The 14777-nt window shown below is 37.5% G+C and overlaps 1 protein-coding gene across 11 annotated transcripts in view; it reads right to left on the reverse strand.

Annotated features, from left to right (window-relative positions):
• The window catches only part of CADPS2 (calcium dependent secretion activator 2), a 580156-nt gene that overhangs the window by 143589 nt on the left and 421790 nt on the right, over positions 1 to 14777 (reverse strand). For all 11 annotated transcript variants that reach the window (XM_059885593.1, XM_005205640.5, XM_059885595.1 and 8 more), the window contains 1 exon segment: positions 3183 to 3284. In XM_059885593.1, coding sequence (XP_059741576.1) covers positions 3183 to 3284 — 102 coding nt within the window.

Here is a 14777-nt window from a genome sequence, read left to right on the forward strand (position 1 = left end):
GGTGTAAGCCTGTTTGCCTGCCTGCCAGCATTTTGGGTGCCAAGTGCGTGAGGTTGAAGGAGAAGGCTGTGATTCTCAAATTTCAGAATAAACATTTATTTAATCCCCACGTTTCTATATAATCCCGAACTCCAACTGCGCCTGTTCCTCCCCTCCTCCACCTCACCCCAGGTACCCTCTAATTTTACCCTCTCTAGGGAAAAAACCTGCAGTGCTCTGCTAGGGAAGGGGAGGGGCAGCAGCCTAGCTGATGAGTTAGAAAAGAGATCTGGGGATCTAAGTGTCAAGCAGATTTACAGCAAATCGTCCTACTCTTAATTTCCAGGAGGGTTTACAACTGGCAGTTCCAAATGTTTTGGCGATTGTATGACATAAATTAGATTGTTTCTTTCTTTTTCCTTACTTGCAGTTTATGATCCAGTTTTTCCTGGGTGGTTAAATTAGATACTACCCATTCATCTGACTTCCACATTTTAAACTTTTTTCCATTTTTTCCTCTTTTCCTCTTGTCTTTGTAGGTTTCTATCTTCTGAAAAATACTGTTCTGTTATTTTGGTTAGGTTCTGTTAGGAAGCTGAGCCAGACATGCATTTAACCTGCTGTCTTTAACCAGAAGTCCTGCATTTATGTTTAATTTAATTTGCCTTACTTTATCTGTGTCTTTGAAATTCATTTCTGAAACACAGTTGGGCCTGAATAAATTTTTTATGCAAGAGTTATTAATAGTACTCTGGTTACTTCTTTAGTGTGAGCTGATAAGTAATTTATGTTCTCTCTAAATTTTAATGTATTGATAAATGGCTAAGGAAGATCATTTGATAGAATCCTTAGGAAAATCTTCATGGATAATTTAAGTATGCTTCCAAATTTGTCTATATGGAAACCTAAAATTTCCTCTGTTTTATTTTAACCTCATTTCTTCTCATCCAGTTTTCTATGGACTCAGGAAAAAGAAAACATAAAATTTATACAAACTCTACATATATCAAAAGGGAATATAAAAGTCAGCCCAAAGTATCTAGAGCAGTTTGGTTTAGCTCTTATCTTTAGTACATCAAAGAAATAAAAACGAAAAAGAATTCGAGTACATTTTTACAGACTTTACACAGAAAAGTAGAGAAATAAAACTGTGAGAGAGAGGAAATGAATACAATAAATGATGTGGACAATAGTCATTCTGCTGGCTCAGATGGTAAAGAATCTGCCTGCAATGCAGGAGACTTGGGTTTGATCCCTGGGTCAGGAAGATCCCCTGGAGAAGGAAATGCAACCCACTCCAGTATTCTTGTCTTGAAAAAATCCCATTGACAGAGGAGCCTGGCACGCTATAATCCATGGGGTCGCAAAGAGTCGGACACAACTGAGCAACTGACACTTTCACACTTCACAACTCCTTTTGTGGTGGTAGGCTCCTGGGGGGCTGGTTCTGACCAGGCTGACTCAATCATGGTGGTCCCATCGCTTGTCAGTGAGTAAGCACCTAGTGGATGGGCTTCCTCTGGCCCCTGGGCTGGGTTAAGGACCAGGCCTATGACCTATCTGGGGCAAATGAGATATGAGAGGTGGTTTGCCAGGATCTTCTAAGGCAACTTTCCATCTTAAGAGAGAATCACAGAAAGAGAGAGCCTCTACTAGCTTGCTTTTAAACCTCCATGTATAAATGTGAGGTCAGGAATTCCTGGTCTTGCTACCCATCTAGGGCTAAAGCTACCCCATGAAAAAAGACAGCCATGTGAGAAACACAGAGAAATGGAGCCCTGGCTACTAACTTCAGCCTGTATTGAAGTTCACCTTATCTGAGAGCTGTGTGTAAGTGAACATATGCATCTATTTGTTTAAACCAATATGAGGTGGGATCTGTTACTTGCACATGGTCTACAAGTAACCATGGAGACTTATACAGCTCCTGATACAGATATTCAGCTGAATGGTGAGCTGTGTCTCAATAATGCCAACAACAGAACAACTACATACTTTCATTAAATGACATACACAATGAATATAATGGTGTCTATACAACCTGAAAGATACTAAGTTTGGCAGCAAATGCATAAATATCCTCTGCAAATGTGTTCGCTAATGTGAATTTATTGGCCTTTTGGACAGAATAATTCTCATAATTCTCCAATAATTCTGTCTCATGCATAGCATTTCTAAATACAGCACTGAATGACTGACCCAGGCCCAATTATCATGGGAAAGTAAATCTTCCCTTATTCACTTACCTTTAGTTGGTGGTACCAGCTCCAGCTGAAATCACTAATGCAGGGAAACAGATGGATAGTATATCCTATGATAACTTTTTCCTTCAGGATCATTTTAAAAAATCACAGAGTCTAAGCTTTTCATATTACAAATAAGGAAACTGAGACTCAGAGCAGCCATACACTGTTCACATGGTTAATACAGTGTTTTCAAACTGTTGAGGGCAATATTAACTAAATTTATTTTTCAATAAGTTCATATGAAATGATTCCAAATTACAGATCCACAACATGACAGATGGGCTATAAGATACAATACGTTGGCATGGCAGCATTTTACAGGATCTGATGATGAGAGTAATAGAAAAAGGCATAATTCTGTTTTTGGCCATTAAGTTCTATTAAGCCCTCTATAATCAGGGAAAAAAAGGAATATTATCAAGGTATTTATCTTTCATCCTGCAAAAATTTCTTAGTGTCAGTACTTCAGTTTTTTGACTGAGAAACGGTGCCAGGTGCACTGTGGTCCTTCTTCTCACAGAATGTAAATAAAAGGATAACTAAGGACTTAAGTGCACATCCTTACTAGGCGATGGGTGACGAGGGCATAGTACAGATGATGAACAATAAAAGACTTCAGGGTTTCCACTCTCTGTTGGAATAAATGAGAAAGTCTCCTTGCCTGGTGATGCAGGAGGAAGGGGTAAACAGCTTATGCAAAGCTGAGAAGACAGTGTGAGCGGAACGGAATGGATGTAGCAGGGGATGGGGGCTACCTAATGAGCTGCGGAAATTGAAAAGGCAGGCTGAGAAGGAGACCACAGATAGAGGAATGTGTAGATCATACCTTGCAAGCAATGGAGGAGAAGCTAACTGATAGTACTTGAGCGGTAGTAGAACAACATAATCCACATTTGTAGGAGATGAGAAGATTGAGTGAATTAAGCAAGCAAACACTTGTACTAATGGAGCACATACCTGAAATGGCTTATCTGATTCTCTAAAAGGGAAGAGAGTCTTTCCTTTATCTCCTCAAATCTCTCTTTTTCTTCCACGGAAACAGTTCCAATTCCATCAGGCCTGAAAAAAAAGTAGAATCAGTAATTTTAGTGATAGAAAATGAATATATTTTATATTTTTCTACTTCCCTGAAAAATCAAAATAATAAAGGAAAATGCACATTGGCTCACAGTATACATAAAGCTTATTATGTCTACAGTGAAATTTTATTGGAGGTGTTTGTAGTCGTTTGCTCCGTATTTTGACCTGGAATGAATGGAAGGCATTTATTCTCTTTTAGAGAGCCTTCAAGGCAAAGGATAACAATAAATAGTTTGCAGATCCAGAAAACAATAACTAGTCCTTGAGAATGGCAATGAAAAGTGTTTTATAGTGATACCAAACAGTTGACCAATTAAATATCCTGAATGGAATTATTATAAAGAATATATTGAACGTAAGCTAAAATGTCTTAACTGCTTCTCTTCCAAATAAAATTTGAGCTAATGTGAAATTAGAGATATACGGAAAAGACATTTTGGATACGTGTAGTGATTTACTGCTCTTTTTGTTTGTTTAAATATAAATTAAATATAAACACTTGAATGAAAACACACAGAGAAGAAAGTCTACCTATGTTTCAAGATTTTTGTGCTTAACCAAATATGCTTATGAAATAAAGATGATGACCAAACAGAAGTATTCTTTTACTAAGAGATTAGAATTGAAAATATAAAATATACCTAACAGCATGGATTCAGAATTTATTCTGTATCAATTTAAGTATCTGGTAGTATAGCACTCATCTAAAATTTTCAATATGTGAATTTAACTGTCTTTGTTAAAAACAGAGAAAAAGATACAGGACTTCTGCATTAACTTTACATATTTATACAGTTCAACAAAATGAATCTTTCACATTTCTTAGCACCAATCATTCTTTGTCCAATTAACTTATTTTTTTAAGATTATATTTTTAATTTCTGAAGACTTATCATTTTAACTTACTATTTTAATGTTTATGTATAAAATAGGTAGAAGTGAGGATTATGAAAAATATGGATATTAAAAATAACTTTCCAACAAGATTTGTATTTGTTCTTCCAACTGTTTTCTACAAAAGGATGTATGCGTGTGTGTGTGCATTTTTGATACTTATAAACTAGTCAAGTAGGATAAAAGCAATTAATTCTAAGATTATACCTGAATCAGACTGGCTTAAAGACCTTCTATAAAAACAGCTATCAGTAAAGTCTGAGAATTTTTTTCTAAAACAGAGTAAATAATTATTTCAGAAAGTTGTATCCTGCTTGAATTTATGCTTTGAAAATATTACCTACAATTATATTTCATTCTGATCCATTGAAATGCAGTTTGAAAGTTAACTGAAAAAAAAAAAAACTAATGGCAAAATATTGGTCTTTCAAAATTTTTAAGAAAGAAAAAAAGGAAGTCTGATTTTAAATTCTGGAGCAATGAACTATGAGCTAACCCCAATGGTTTATAATAATTTAACAATGGATTTTTTCACATGTTTACTTTGGAGTTATTACCTATCGAGCAAATAACAGCACAAAACCCAGACTATAACCCAAGAATGACTATTATCAATGATCACAGATGTAGAACTGGAGAGTTTTATCTATATAATTCATTAATTTGGGAATTTGGGTAGACGAAAACTGTTACTTACATTATGCTATTATTAACACATAGCATAAAAACTCTTACCACCAAGTTGTAGGTGATTATTTCACTAAATACACTTATGTAAATGATGAAAAAGAGCAAAGCCCTTATCTTTTTTGTTCTGATGACTGACACAGCCCTTGATCTGGCTCTCTGACGGATGCCATGTGATTATATTTGAGTGAATTTTACTGTTTGTTTCAACTATCCAAGGAGACTAATCCACAGTGATAGTATACGTCATCAGGTGATATGAAACTTCACTGGGGCACATCGCCTACCTGATTGAATGGAGCCAGGGGTTCAGTCGGCAAAGAGTGAGAAAAGTTAGTCAGGGGGATGCTGCTTGTGTCATCTTCACTGAGATACAGACGGTTATTCATACTGAAGGGCTGTCATTTTACTGAGCTCATTACTAAATTAGGTACACATCTGATAGGTTAAATACATTTTATATTTTGGACCTGCTCTTATTCACATGTCCTTATTTTAGTGTATATGTCAGTGAGTGAAAGTCACTCAGTGGTGTCCAACTCTTTGCGATCCCATGGATTGTAGCCTGCCAGAATCCTCTGTAGATGGAATTCTCCAGGCAAGAATACTGGAGTGGGTAGCCATTCCCTTCTCCAGGGGAATCTTCCCAACCCAGGGATCAAACTCAGGTCTCCCACATTGCAAGTGGATTTTTAACCATCTGAGCCACCAGGGAAGCCCAAGAATGCTGGAGTGGGTAACCTATCCCTTCTCCAGGGGATCTTCCCAACCCAGGGATCAAACTGGGGTCTCCTGCACTGCAAGTGGATTCTTTACCATCTGAGCTACAGGTGAAGACCCAATATACCAGACTATGTATACACCAATATACCAGACTGTGTACTAAATAGCCGGTATATGAAGTGACCTTCTATATCTAAAATATTGAGGCTAAATGGCAACTTTGCTGTAGTCAAGCCTTAAAGTAACAACTCCTTCTAAAATTATTCTTCCCAGGAAATACAAATACTTCTGTGTCATTAATATCTTCTTGTCATGATTGTTATTAAAACAAACAAAGTAATGATCAATGCACTGGGTACTGTGCTGTTTAATATGTATAGTAACATAGGCTGAACACAGTAACCTTCTCTCTAGTCCCCACGAGAGGAGGCTATTGAGGCTCAGGGAGGTTAGGTGACTTCCTTAAGGTCACACAGCTTGTAAGGACAGGATCCTGGACTTGAACTAGGTCTCTTACATTCCAAATCCAGGGCTTTTAGTGCCCATGCATTATTGTCTTTCCTCTATTTTTTTTTTTTTTTTTGCTGCATCATGAGGCATGTGGGATCTTAGTTCCCCACCCAGGGATCGAACTTGTGCCTCCAGCAGTGGAAGCATGGATCCTTAACCACTGGACTTCCAGGGCAGTCCTTCCTCTATGTTTAAAAGAAAATACAGAGCAATAAGAGAAACCCCTAATAAAAAATGGAAGCTATATTTGAGAAGCAACAATGGTGGAACTTCTTTCAGTTTCAGTTTCAGTTCAGTCGCTCAGTCGTGTCTGACTCTTTGTAACCCCATGAACTGCAGCATGCCAGGCCTCCCTGTCCGTTACCAACTCCCGGAATTTACCCAAACCCATGTCCATTGAGTCAGTGATGCCATCCAACCATCTCATCCTCTGTTGTCCCCTTCTTCTGCCCTCAATCTTTCTCAGCATCAGGGTCTTTTCCAATGAGTCAGCTCTTTGCATCAGGTGGCCAAAGTATTGGAGTTTCAGTCTCAGCATCAGTCCTTCCAATGAATATTCAGGACTGATCTCCTTTAGGATGGACTCGTTGGATCTTCTTGCAGTCCAAGGGACTCTAAAGAGTCTTCTCCATCACCACAGTTCAAAAGCATCAATTCTTCGGTGCTCCGCTTTCTTTATAGTCCAACTCTCACATTCATACATGACTACTGGAAAAACCATAGCCTTGTCTAGAAAGACCTTTGTTGAGAAAGTAATGTCTCCGCTTTTTAATATGCTGTCTAGGTTGGTCATAAATTCCCTTCTAAGGAGCAAGCATCTCTTAATTTCATGGCTGCAATCACTATCTGCAGTGATTTTAGAGCCCAGAAAAATAAAGTCAGCCACTGTTTCCACTGCTTTCCCATCTATTTGCCATGAATTGATGGCCTGGATGCCATGATCTTAGTTTTCTGAATGTTGAGCTTTAAGCCAACTTTTTCACTCTCCTCCTTCATCTTCATCAAGAGGTTCTTTAGTTCTTCTTCACTTTCTGCCATAAGGGTGGTGTTTTCTGCATATCTGAGGTTATTGATATTTCTCCCAGCAATCTGGATTCCAGCCTGTTCTTCCTCCAGCCCAGAGTTTCTCATGATGTACTCTGCATATAAGTTAAATAAGCAGGGTGAAGGTATACAGCCTTGACGTACTCCTTTTCCTATTTGGAACCAGTCTGTTGTTCCATGTCCAGTTCTAACTGTTGGTTCCTGACCTGCATATAGGTTTCTCAAGATGCAGGTCAGGTAGTCTGGTATTCCCATCTCTTTCAGAATTTTCCACAGTTTACTGTGATCCCCACAGTCAAAGGCTTTGGCATAGTTAATAAAGCAGAAATAGATGTTTTCCTGGAACTCTCTTGCTTTTTCAATGATCCATCAGATATCACCCTTATTTACATCGTACATTTTGTTACTTGTATAAGGCAGAGAGCTTAAATATCACTACAATTTAAAACACCTACTATCACATCAGTAATTCAATTAAAACAGACATTAACAAAGGAAATCCTAAAATTTGCTGTTTTGTATATTACAACATAGGTACTCACAGAAGCCTTGAGAGAGACTCAAACCAGTCATATTTATGAACATGTACCTAGTAGATTCAGGGTAAGGGGAGATTTAAAATACAATAGTTTTACAAGCTCAGTTTATAAATTAATTTGTCAGCTACATGTTCAAAACCTATTCAGAACTGACCACCCTGACCACTTCTGCTGCTCCCCTTGTTGCTGTCATTCATCACAGGCTCTCCCCTGAGTATGACTATGGCAAACACAGTCTCTCTCTTTCAGTCTTTTCTTTATCAGAGTATTGGCTGCACACTCCTGTGAGCCATTTTCAAGCAGGAGTCATATCCCTGCAGAGGTAACACTCATCGTAAAAGCCAAAAGCCCACTCTGCTCTTCTCTGCCTGCTCAAGGCTAGTCCCTTCACTGCAGCCATGCTGGCCTCCCTACCCCAGTTGTCAAACACAGGAAGCGCCCCGTGCCTCATGGCCTTTCATGTGAAGCTTCCACCGTGCAGAAGCCTTTCCCTAGGCACACCCGTGGCTTTCTCACTTCCTTCATTCTCATCTCTAGTGACATGACTCAGGATTAACGAGGTCATCTCTAACCACCCGATGTAAGAGTGTCATCTCCCATTGCCACAGGCCTCTCTGTTGTTTGCCATTATGTATTAGATGACTGATGTCGTCTAACATGTTATACATTTGTCTCCTCTGTGCTGCAGTCCTAATGCCCTGAACAGTAGTTGGCATATGGTTAACATTCAATATATAAATGCTAAAAATATGAATAAGTGCAATGTAGAATAGAAAATATCAGCTATATAGGATTATAAGAATTCATGAATTAATAACATCACATATATTATTATTATTACTTATTAGTATTACTATGGCATGCACTATTTGGAATGTCTTCATCATATAACAGTAGGTAAAATAGGAAATTTTTGAAAAGCAAACAGTAGCAGGAATTATAGTCAAGAATTTTCGGTAAAAAGATCTCTAACAAAAGTTAATGTACATTTATACTAAGCAGAAAATTTTTAGTGTTTACCTAAACACTATTATTAGTAAAATGAAGTGCTTTAAATCTTAAGAAGAGATTTTTTTTCCTGAGATAATAAAAGTAAAAATAACATTGCCTCTTTGACATTGACAATAATGAAGTTAAAATGTGGTTATTTAAAATTCTAACAAAGAAGACCAGTTTTCTAATTTGAATGTTAACTGGGGTTTCACTCTCTGTTTAATATATTAAAGTGGTTCCAATGAGAAGGAAGGGTATGCTCATGTACCAAGCGTTAATACATATTTTCACTTTTTTTCTGAGGTCTGTAGTTATTGAAGTTACATGATTTTAATAAAAATAGAGTGTTAGGAGAAAGTTTAAGATATGAATAAATTATAAAGCATAGTTCAATAGTAGACATACTTTTTAAAATAAAAGATACTTACTGTCAAGTGAATTATGACAGAGAACTTCCTTCTGGTATTACATAAAAAGCGACTGAATGCCACGAGTGGTTGTGTCTATGTTAATTATTACCTGAAAGATTCTTAAAAAACAATCGTATAACAGAATTTTCTGCCATTCATTCATGCTTAGTAGACTGATCTTACATCTGTCTATGGGTCACATTCTGTTTTCACAGAAGCCAATATGTGTGCACGTGTGCATGCCTGTGTGTGCACACATACATGCAGAATACCTTTTTTGAAGGGCAGATTCATCCAAAAAAATAGATCCTATACACATATTAATGCCGGTAAAATTAATTTCACTCAATTCCTTCATGAACTAAGGGATTTTATACTTGTACTATCCATCAATCTGGCACATTAAGCACTTTAAAGCAAACGGAACCCTTTCTGTATATGTGACATCTTGTCATGATTACAAATTCCTTCCATAATGAGTGCAATGTAAACTCTAAGTGAGGTGGTGGTTTAGTCACTAAGTCCTGTCTGACTCTTGTGACCCCATGGACTATAGCCCGCCAGGCTCCTCTGTCCATGGGATTTCCCAGGCAAGAACATTGGAGTGAACTGCCATTTTGTTCACCAGGGGATCTTCCCAATACAAGGATTGAACCCGGGTCTCCTGAATTACTGCAGTCTCCTGCATCGCAGGCCGATTCTTAACTGACTAAGCCAAGGTCTAAAGTGAGGCAGATTCTCTGAAAAGACAACTGCAGAACAAGAGGGATGCACAGTATTACCCATCCATTTTCTATAATCTCTGATGGCCTTTGGGGTAGCTCAGGGAATAAATTAGTTTCCATGAAGGGAAAGGATGATTCCACTGTATTTCAAGAAAGATCCAAGAGGAAAAGTGTACAGAACCGGGTTGCAGAGTTGGGTGTTCGAGCAGAAGAGAAAATATCACAGAGGGGACCTGCCTAAATGTTCAGACATGGACTAATCTGGTAGCTTCCCTTCCCTTGACAGGACAGCAGACAGTTTATGTGTTTTGTAGCCTTTTTCTCAGTATCATACAACATTTCAGAGGCCTGTAAGACCACTGCAAATTCTGGCATTTTAATATCCATTTTATCTGCACAAATTTGAGTAACGATGATTTACCAGCTACCACCGTATTTTAAGGAGCAACGGTTCTGTGACAAACCCCAAGAAAAAGGGTGAAACAGCCCATATATTTTATTTTTGAATACCACAAATCATGAGAACTTGTTGGAGGTTCCGAGGGCAACCTTGAGTCCTGAGAAGGTTGACAGTAAAGGAATCGGTTTAATTTGCTGTAATGATGCATCCGGAATTATTCAATCATGGGATCTTCCCAAAATTACCACTTAAAAAACACCATTTGGGGATGAGGAGCATTTGTGCTATTAGTGAAAACCATAACATTTCTATGATTATTTTCTTTCTATAACTTTTTAAAAATTTATTTTTGACTGTGCTGGCTCTTTGTTGCTGCACTTGGGCTTTCTCTAGTTGCAATGAGCTGGGGCGGCTCTCTCGTTGTGGTGCTTGGGCTTCCCATTGCAGTGGCTCCTCTTGTTGCAGAGTAAGGGCTCTAAGGCACATGGGCTTCAGTAGTTGTGGCAGGTGGCCTCAATAGCTGCAGCTCCCTGGCTCTACAGCACAGAATCAACACCTGAGGCACCTGGGCTTAGTTGCTCCAAGGCATATGGAATCTTCCCAGACCAGGGATTGAACCCATGTCTCCTGCATTGGCAGATGGATTCTTTATTACTGAGCCACAAGGTCAGGCCTATGGTTATTTCCTTAAGCACTTTCATCATCAGGACAGCATCTAGATACTTAGAGGATAAATGTGCCCTTTGCTTTATAATCTCTAGCAGTGGGCATACCACCTGCAACAGAGTGCTTGGGAAATCTGTGGGTTGAATAAATACCCCAGGAATTAATACTGCATAGAAAAGTCTGGTAAATTGATGAGATTTCCTTTCCCCTCCTCACAAACCTCTTCCTTCCCCAACTCCTTAAGGAAGTTTGCTTATGTTGGCAGTTTGGTGGTTTGTGGTAAAAGATATTTTACAAGTAAAGAGTAGGCAAATGATAAAGTTCATGGTGCCTCTGAGTTTCTTACTGGCTGCTTTTCACCTGGCCTCTTTGATGAGGGATATATGACATCCTGGTTTCCACCAGAGAGAGTGAGAAGGGGAGAGACACCTGGAGGGTGGTCTTTCTGAATTGTCAATTCTCCCTGCAGCACAGCAGGTAAAAGTCACTTTGTACTTCGTGTATTTCCCACCAATATCCATTTGTGAACAGAATGGAAAAAAAAAAAAAGACAGACACAGTGCGAGAATGAGAAATGGTAGAAGCTGAGGGAGAAAACAGTAACCTCTCATTTTTGTTCTCTAACCTATAATACCTCCTGTTGTTTCAGACAAAAGGATATATCACTTAGATGGCCATACAATACATAATCAGTGTTCTTTCACTTCCCCTGAAATTTTAAATATCTAGAAGCAGATATTAACTCTACACCTATACATTCACTGAAATAGAAGAAACCAATTTTCTAGGTGCAAATATCTTGGAGATTAAATTTAAAAATCATATTCTCTTTTTCCAAACCCTCCTCCATCCTAATCCTTTCCATATTTGAATTTCCAACTTTATGCTATTTTCTTTGGAGGTTTTAGATACTTGTACAAAAAGAGCAGGAATTTGATATGCAATTTTGTGACTTAGTTTTTATGGTAAAGCAGTGATAGACAGGCAAGTAAAGGATAGTTATCAAGTATTTCATAATTGGTCTCTCCTAGAACCAAACTAAAATCATTATTGCACACAATTCCTGAGTTAAAGAAAAATAAAATATTGAGAGGATTTTAAAATAAAAATAAAGAGAATTAAGGTTAACAGTGTTCTCTGATATAAGTATTATATCTAATCAATACCTAATATTATTTTTAAAAATAACTTAAAATTTTTTTATTTTATAACTTTAAAATATTGTATTGATTTTGCCATATATCAAAATGAATCCGCCACAGGCATACATGTGTTCCCCATCCTGAACCCTCCTCCCTCACCATATCATCCCTCTGGGTCGTCCCAGTGCACCAGCCCCAGGCATCCAGTATAGTGCATCGAACCTAGACTGGCGGCTCGTTTCATATATGATATTATACATGTTTCAATGCCATTCTCCCAAATTTCCCACCCTCTCCCTCTCCCACAGAGTCCAAAAGACTGTTTTATACATCTGTGTCTCTTTTGCTGACTCGCATACAGGGTTCTCGTTACCATCTTTTAAATTCCATATATATGCGTTAGTATACTGTATTGGTGTTTTTCCTTCTGGCTTACTTCACTCTGTATAATAGGCTCCAGTTTCATCCACCTCATTAGAACTGATTCAAATGTATTCTTTTTAATGGCTGAGTAATACTCCATTGTGTATATGTACCACAGCTTTCTTATCCATTCATCTGCTGATGGACATCTAGGTTGCTTCCATGTCCTGGCTATTATAAACAGTGCTGCGATGAACATTGAGGTACATGTGTCTCTTTCAATTCTGGTTTCCTCAGTGTGTATGCCCAGAAGTGGGATTGCTGGGTCGTATGGCAGTTCTATTTCCAGTTTTTAAAGGAATCTCCACACTGTTATCCATAGTGGTTGTACTAGTTTGCATTCCCACCAACAGTGTAAGAGGGTTCCCTTTTCTCCACACCCTCTCCAGCATTTATTGTTTGTAGACTTTTGGATTGCAGCCATTCTGACTGGCGTGAAATGGTACCTCATTATGGTTTTGATTTGCATTTCTCTGATAATGAGTGATGTTGAGCATCTTTTCATGTGTTTGTTAGCCATCTGTATGTCTTTGGAGAAATGTCTAGTTCTTTGGTCCATTTTTTGATTGGGTCATTTATTTTTCTGGAATTGAGCTGTAGGAGTTGCTTGTATATTTTTGAGATTAGTTATTTGTCAGTTGCTTCACTTTTTTAAAAAATTAAAGAACTATATAGACATCATAATTTGGGAGAGTTCAGAACAAAACAAAGACAAAAATTTTTGTAAATGCTCCAATCAGAAACAACTGATAATGCCATTTTGTAAATATAACCCAGTCTTCTTTCTATAAATCCATACATATACTACACATTCTGATGTATAATTAGATTCTTTTAATGAAGTATAAACATTTTCTCACATCATTTAAATATCCTAAGATATGCTTTTTAATGGAACTTTGGTATTTCATTATATGGATATACCACAATCTATTTATTCAATATTCCATTAGTAGAAATTTAGACTTTTTCCATTTTTTATGACCATAAATACAGCTGCAATAACCAATCTTACACTACATATTTTTAAGCTCTGATTGTTTCCGTGGGATAAATTCCTGAAAGTATATTGTTGGGTTAAATGGTGCTATGGATCAAAATGCATTTCCCTAAAAATTTACAAGCTGTAGTGCCAACCCTCAATATTACTGTATTTGGAGACAGGTCTTTTAGGTAGTACTTAAGGTGGAATGAGGTCTTAGGGCTGGGATAGAAATCTGATTGGATTGGTTGCTTTGTTAAAGAGGAAGAATGAGTCTTTCTCTCTCTCTTCTGTAAGAACACAGAGAGAAGGCAATCATCTGCAAATTAGGAAGAGGGTCTTCCTCAGAACCCAAGCACACTGGCATCCTGAACTCAGATTTCTAGTCTCTGGAATTGTTAGAAAATACATTTCTGTTCTTTAAGCCACGTAGTCTATGATATTTTGTCATGGTAGCCTGAGTTAAGACAAATAAGATGACATTTGTAGGCATTTGATATATATCGCAAAACTTCTTAAGAAAGCACTTATCAGCTTACATTCTGACCCATAGCACATGGAATTATTAATTTCCCTCTGACCTTATCAACTGTGGTCTTTTATCATTTGTTATAATCACTTTCAATTATATATATTAAAGGGTATTTCATTGTTTTAAGTCATTGATTTCTATGCAGCAAAATGACACAATATTGATGGTTATATGGGGTCTTTCCAAGGGCCATAAAATTCACTGTAATTGATTCATTAAGAACACTTAATTGTGAGCTGTATTTATGAAGTGTTCCAACATGTCATCTATAAAATCTGTAAATAGATGGTCCAATGTCATTCATTTAACTTACTCAATGAATATTTACTGAGTACTGTCCAGGTCCTGGTGACAAAATACAAAGCTAACAGAAATGTCCCCTGCCTTAGCAGAGTTTATAATAGGGAAAGGCACAAAACAGAAAAATCAGACAGTAAGTGTACCTTACATTAAGAAGGACATAAACACAAAGCTCTGTTATAATTTGAATTTTAGGTAAGGATGTAGTTTAGGAATGATATTTAAGCAGAGATGCAATGTATGAGCAGCAGTTAATCAGGTGCTGCTTGAAATAGAAGGATTAGGGAGAAGATTTCAGGAGGTTCTCCTTAGAGATATCCAAATATTTTTCTCAAAATGCAAGTTTTATCATATAATTTTTGCTCCTAGTAGACTGACACGATACTCCAAAAATCCCTCTTCATTGCGAAGCACCTAAACACTGAATAAAAATATAGGTATATTGTTAAGTGTTATCTTATACTTACAAAAAAGGAGAAAATTTTCCTAAGGGCAGGAAAAT

The sequence above is a fragment of the Bos taurus genome, chromosome 4 (assembly GCF_002263795.3).
Source record: "Bos taurus isolate L1 Dominette 01449 registration number 42190680 breed Hereford chromosome 4, ARS-UCD2.0, whole genome shotgun sequence".
Taxonomy (NCBI): Eukaryota; Metazoa; Chordata; class Mammalia; order Artiodactyla; family Bovidae; genus Bos; species Bos taurus.